General features: G+C 50.1%; 1 protein-coding gene across 1 annotated transcript in view; it reads right to left on the bottom strand.

Moving 5' to 3' along the window:
• EMH_0026980 (uncharacterized protein) overlaps positions 1-537 on the bottom strand; it is a gene marked incomplete at both ends in the record, with an annotated part of 2,518 nt that extends 1,981 nt beyond the window's left edge. The window contains one exon of the mRNA XM_013502694.1: positions 175-537. Within this exon, the coding sequence (XP_013358148.1) occupies positions 175-537 (363 nt within the window). The remainder of the gene's footprint in view (positions 1-174) is intronic.
• Positions 538-6,949: the final 6,412 nt, after the last annotated feature.

Raw genomic sequence — 6,949 nt, 5'->3', positions numbered from 1 at the left:
GATTACTCCAATGGAGGGCCCCCTTAGAGTTCAATATGAGGGGGGCCCATGGAAGCACTTAGTGTAAAAATGCATACAGCAGAACCACGACAATGCATCTGTGGGGCGCCCGCATGTCCTGGGGGCCCCCAGTGTATCCTGAAGACCCCCATATGGTCACCACACCAGACTCACTTTTCCTTTGATGTTTTGCTGCCGTATGATGTCGCTAAGTGCCATGAAAGGAAGCTTTCTCGTGCTCCCAGGGCCCCCAGGGCCCCCGGAGGCCCCAGGGGCCCCCGAATCGGTGGGAGGGGGGGGGCCCTGCCGGGCCGTCAACACCGGGGAGTTCCCATGAGGCCTCTCCTGAAATCCTGGGGATGTCTCTACCGCCCCCGGCGAGCCCATGTGGGCCCCCCTGCGGGCCCCAGGGCCCATCACCAACACCGTGCGTCTCGCGCCGTCCCTCAATGCTACATCGCGTCCGCGGGGCCTCTCCTCTTCCCAGGTGCCCCCAGAGGCCTCAGAGAGGCCTCCCCTGTTGTATCTCCTGCTCATATTGGTGCTTAACGCCGCCACCGTCCGCGGGGCCCCAGAGAGGGGCCCTCCCTTCTCCTTACTAGACCCCTAGGCGGCCCTGCAGGACTTCTCAGCAGCTACAGGGGCCCCAGGGTGCCTTTCAGTGCAGAATGAAGAGAGAAAAAATCCGACGCGAACGACTCGCGGCCCCACAACAACCGACCGCAAACACAACGGCAAGAGGCTGCTGAAGCAGCGGCTGCTGCACCGAGGTGTTTGTGCAGCAAGAAGGGATGGGTACCGGGGAACCCTGAAGAGCCCAACATGCAAAAACAAGAACAACAGGAACGCAAAACAATATGGACACAGGTGCGGGAGCCAAACAAACCGGAGCTGCAAAACAACGGCAACACCAACAGCAGCAGAAGCAGCAGCCGCTGCTGCTGCTGCGGCTGTCTGACGGAAGCCCCAACGGGCAGCCCTAATCCAACGACAGTTAGTAACAGGAGGCTACAAAGTTTTCGAATTTAATAATAAAATTTATTATATGGGAAACTTATAAAGCATTTGACGCCTTAAACGACATCAGTAAGAACTGTCTCAGCTGCAGCAGCTATTGCTGCTGCTGCAGCGCCACTGGCCACTGCAACAGCAGCTGCAGCAGCTGCTGCAGCTGCTGCATTTGCTGTTCTTGATCTGTTCGTTTCCCGGGCTGTGTGCCTTTTGTGGGGGTTTATCCCTTGCTGCGGCTGAAATTTTGTAGTTGTCTTCTGCTTGTCAATTTATAGTATACTTTAGCGTTATTATCAGTTTCTGCAGTTGGCTCCATCCATCAGATATATATTTATTGAAGTGAGTCAAGGCTCATTGTAGAAGCCAAGTAAACGTATTGTTTATAAGTAGATTTTTGGGGTAGTAACCCAGCCATATGTTCCAGTTTTGTTAGATTGACTTCGCCCCCGTTGCCAGTTCCTTTTTGCTCGCGCCGTGTTGTATGTAGTGCATGTAAATAACTTTTTGTACGCCGAATGCCGCATGCGAAGTGACTATTTGCATGATTTAAGTCAAAGAACAAGGGCCTGAGTTGACTTCTGAAATGTTTCCAGCATTAGAATGGTGCACTACTTGGCAGCAGAATATACATATGCTGAAAGGGGAGTACTGTCAAGTTTTATTCTGAATTCGCCATTTGTTTTCTGAAATTCTGTTTAAAAAAAGTGTTTGAAAAAACCAGTGGAAATATTTGATATTAAATGTAGGTGCTACATTACAGAATCCTGGTAGGATCTTTAAAGCAACCGCAATATATGAAACATTCAATCCCAAGCCAGCGCTTGGTGACGAAAAGATCAGTACGAGATTAACAAATAAGAAACCCCGGCTGCATAAGATGTCGCAGCAAATTCTTCTGTTTCTAGCTCACCCCAGCAGTAGCAACATTTGCATCGAAAGTCGTATTACGAGGTACCGCACACGACGAGGCAGCACGGCGCTATGCACGTATGCAAATACTATGAAAATACATGCAGTTTCCTTGCAGATAAGAACGAAGGTCCCCACTTCTGGGCAGTATGCAGTTTTCTTTCTCAGTGAATCCGCACTGCGTACAATCTCTCTGCATCCTGCAAGAATTTCATTGCATTGCAGCAAGCTTCCACTTCGGGGGGCCGTGAACGAAGAGCACCAGACGCTTTGCCTCGGGCTGGTACTCTAACCTTGGGATACTCAGGCCTGGATCTGTAGCTGAAGGCTGCTGCTGCAAAACACTTGTTTCTGTTTTGGGTACGCGGATTGTCCCAATCCCCGCGTCTCTCATGCATCTTCATACTGATGCCACCTTTGCACTCGTGCGCATTGATGGGGATATGGAAGTGTTTGTGAGTTTCCCAGGCAGGAAGCTCGAAGCCAAGGCAGTCCAAAGGAAATTCCAGCTTATTTTCCGTGCCGGGGGCACGTGCGGACAGCTCTGGCAGTTGTACCTCTCGTTCGACTGAGACGATCGGGCAACGTTGGGAATGAAGGCCTCCCTACCGAAAGTGAAAGGTAACTGCGTGATATGAGGAGGCATGGAAAAAACGTGTGTCGGACGGCCCTTTCTTTGCACCTATCGGAAGAGAAGAGAGAGGCAGTGAGCGCAGGCTTAGCGCCATCAAGTTATGCAACGCGCGGTTTGCGGGTGAGTACTATATATAGAGGGTTCTTACGAGGAAAAGGTATTAAGCTACCTATTGCGCCATTCGGACGGTTAACAACTGGGTCCGGAAGATAAAATTCACAATGATAGGACCGCCAAACTTCTAGGCGGCTCTTGGGAGAGTGAATCCAACGAAGATAGCGGGAAAGTGGCAGTGCATTTGCAAACGAATGCATTATGATGGCGGTATGCACTGTGTGCAGCATAGAAACAGATTCTGGCATTTGTACTTACGCCGGATGTTCCTTATGCTGCCCAACACAGAAATTCATGTCGCGTTTATATCGGCCACCAACTCCCCAACCCAAAACGAAACGACTCGGAGTTCGCATTAGTTGCCTTCTCTCAAGCCACGCGAAGAAAAACAAAAAGTGTATTTTGCAAAGTTCGCCGCGTGCAGAGGGTGTGGATTTACTTCACCTGTACTTGTTGATGGTCACACCCAGCAGTTGAAATTTTCACACATTGAGCGACCTAAATTCGAGGCCTATTGGCCAGCTTTGAATTTCGGCTAAGGCCGATCACGATATATTCCTCATCATGCATCTATGTGTTAATGCGCGCGTGCATTAGCCACCGTTTGTCTCTAACTAATGCGTTTATTCTACATCTCTGTCTGTCTGCGGCTCCATACGTATTTGTACGCTCCTTCTACATTTCTGCCGAATGCATTCATTTGCCTGGTGTCTCGTTCCTTCCGTACCTATCTATCCCATACCACCGGTTCCTGCTCGTCTGTCTTCGTGCTGTTTTCTGCCGCTGCAGCTGTTCCATTTGCAGCTCCCTCTCTCGCTTTCACTGCCTGCCTGTAACTACTTCCGTTTTTTTGGAATGTATCAAACGCCGTTAATGCAGTAAAATGAGTTAGGAAAAAAAAGGGGAAGGGAGGGAGTGGAGGTCTCCGGGGCGGAGGGAGGTATGCGCAGAGCTCGTCTGCCAGCAAGTATCTTCTGTACACCAGATGAGACTGCCCTCCTTGCCTCACCCCGTAGAGCGTGGATGCACTTAGAAGTAATAAATGGAAGATAATGAGCTTAAGTCCGCAATGGAACAGCTGGGGGTTTGCAAATGAACAAAACCCTCGCCACAAATCTAGATCGACACAAACGATATGCTTGTCCTCGTGCTTTCGTCTTATGGCGCACGCAGAGGTCGTTCACGTGTGCGTACGCTTCCTGTTCCCCCAAGGCATAGACAAGCTCCTGCAACCGTTGCTTGTCATGTTGTCTTCGCTGCAGCAGATGCAGCAGTATCCTGCGGCTACATCCACGCGCTGGCACTTGCTGTGAGACCGTCTTGATGAGCCCCCATGGACACTTCGAGGTTATCTTGTGCATATGCTTCAAAGGCATTTCTTCTCAGCATTCGTCTTCGTAGGATGACGCAACTGACGACGGTTACCACCAAAANGCTTCAAAGGCATTTCTTCTCAGCATTCGTCTTCGTAGGATGACGCAACTGACGACGGTTACCACCAAAATGACTCCCACTACGGCCGCGCCTATGATAAAGAGTGTGAGGTCTTGTGTCGAGGCAACGCACTTGGGCAGACCATCAACCGTATCCAGTGTGTAGTTATTGTTGCATACGCAAGTGTACGTCGAAATTCCTGCCTGGCAGCTCTTTGTCGCTGCAGAATCACCACAGGGCTCATCTTCGCAGGGTGAATATATGCACTGTTTCTTCCGGTTCTCGGTAACCAGTCGGTAGAAAGTCTTGCACACACACTCTGGCCCGCTCGGGGTGTCTGTGCAGCTGAGGAGGCCTTCTGTCCCGCAGGGCTCATCTTCACACTTGACGGTGGTGTTGGATTCAACACAAGTTTTCTTTCCGTCGACGGTGGCTTCCTCATAACCCGGCCTACAAATACAAGTGTATTCTGAGGTGCTTTCGGTCCTGCATTCTAACACTGCCTCTGCTTCACCACAGGGGTCGTCCGTGCAGAGGCTCTGCAGGACACATGCGGGACTTAGAAGGTCTGTATCATCCCATGTATATCCTCTGGGGCAGAGACAGTACGCAGTACCGTCGGGCCTCCCCTTGCAGGTGCCTGGAGAGCATTTATTTTTGACGGAGTCTGCACAGGGGTCTGGGTGACAAACGAGTCCGTCTCCTACGTACCCGTCTTTACACCGGCAGTACACTCCGCCGTATTGGCTAGTGTCTCGTTCGTCACACACCGTATTTGTCGGGCACTTGTGTCCATGCAGCTTGCATGTGCACTGCGATGGGCCCATGACGCTCCATCCTCTCGTTGTGCAAGACGACCGACATCGAAGGTCACCCATGACATCTCCGCAACAACTTCCAGGAGGGCAATATATGGGAANCAAGACGACCGACATCGAAGGTCACCCATGACATCTCCGCAACAACTTCCAGGAGGGCAATATATGGGAACGGGCCATCCTTCATAATCTGAGTTCGGATAAATAGCGAGAGCGTCCCAGCAGGGAACATCTAAGGCGCCAAAACGGCATAAGTAATTCCTGTATACATTATTCTCAGGCAATGTCCAGCCATCTGTTATGCGCCATGTTAATTCAGGAGTGTCCTCTTTTTTTATTTGCGCTATGCGTTCTTCATCAGCCGAATTCTCAAAAGAACTTTCGGTGTCACCCGTGCTGCTGCTTCTGATGCTGTTGGCGGCCCTTATGCTAGTTCCTTCAAGGGTACCACTACTAAGGGCGCTGCTGCTGCCGCTCTTGCTCGCTGCAGTAGCATGTATCGAGGCCTCAACGAAAGACCCACGCGAGTCGGCAGCGCCGAAGACGCTGAAACGGAGAAGGCCGAGGCAGACAAAACAATATATGCTGTTGCAAACTATCATTGATCTCATTTTTGTTGCTGCTGCTGCATGTAGCAGCAGGAAGGAGAGTCATTTCATGCTGCTGTAGTCTTCGGGGACCAGGCTTCGAAGCTTCTATGAACAATCCTCCCGGAAACTACATAGGCGCCACGAAGTCCACGAAGCAACAGAACAAAGCGACCAAAACACTTTTAAAATGTGGTATAAAATATGCAAAATGTGGGGTCCCGGAGACGGTTGCTCCCTATGGGTTCGTGTTGGGGCGGCGACGCCTGCAGCTAGCAGTGAAGGTTATGTAGTGGACCGGGCTGTGCTGTTTCTACGTATGTCAACCCTACTGGATTCAAACTCTACATCTATGTTCTAGAAAAAACAAATCTATACTATTAGGAATTGAATATTCAAATAGTCGTCCGTAAAACACATTCGAGCCCAATAATCTTAAGAAGGAAACCAGAGAATGATAAATCTCTCCTTGACTCTGACGCGAGTCAGTGTCTCAACCGCAGCATCAGTCTAATGCTCTGGGGTCCATACAAGCAGGGCAGGCTTGAAGACCCTAAGTTTCTGAGATCCGATGATGCACACAATAGTTTCGATAAAACAATAAGAATTTAGCCACGTGATAAGAATAAGAGCAGCTATCACTGTAGAAACAAGGTGAACGGAATCAATGTGTGCCCGCGGCACGTTCTACCCTGGAGGCGCACTAGACAGACCAATGGAATACGAGGGGATCACAACCATAACAACCCGTAACCTTTAAGCGGAAAATGATATGCTTGTTTTTGTTAGGGTTATGCTGGTAATTCAGCAAAAGAATATATCGCCGAGACTGCCTTGGGGTTCCTATGGTTGAGGCCAGCGCTCGTCCCGCCTGCACTAGGGGGGTGCTCGCAGCGGTCGCCGGCCAGGCCTACTCCATTTCACGGCCTCGCTGCGTCACTCATATAGGCGCTGCTCATCATACTACAATCGTATGAAACTATTGGTTGATATTTGCTTCTACGATGCTCTTGCTAACTGCAGTGAACAGCGGACTCTGCTGTAACTACGGATGTACCCTATGTATACCTAACAAGGTGCACAATCTACATCTATACTCGAAACACAACGAATCTCTCCTCATATGACCTAAATATCCAGGTAATCATCCTTAAAACATATTCCAGTGTGAAAAGGAAATCCAAGAACAACGAATCTGCTTCTTGACTCTGCAGTGAGTCACTGTCTCAACCGCCGCATCAGCCTCACAGCCAGCCCCCCATCTTGGGTGGATGCCGAGCTTTCCTGGCTTGGTTATCTTAACTTTCCTTCTAAAGTAATACAATATGTCTCTATAAGCGTTGTACTCGTTCTCTAACAGCCAATTATGTCTCTTGTAGTGCCTGAGCAGTACAGTAACCGCTAGTTACATAGTAGGTGCCCGGCCTAACCAGCACTGCATC

This window comes from Eimeria mitis, genomic scaffold (genome assembly GCF_000499745.2).
Source record: "Eimeria mitis Houghton genomic scaffold, Emh_scaff996, whole genome shotgun sequence".
Lineage (NCBI taxonomy): Eukaryota > Apicomplexa > Conoidasida > Eucoccidiorida > Eimeriidae > Eimeria > Eimeria mitis.
The sequence above is the reverse complement of the archived record's forward strand: the minus strand, read 5'-3'. Positions and strand labels throughout refer to the sequence as shown.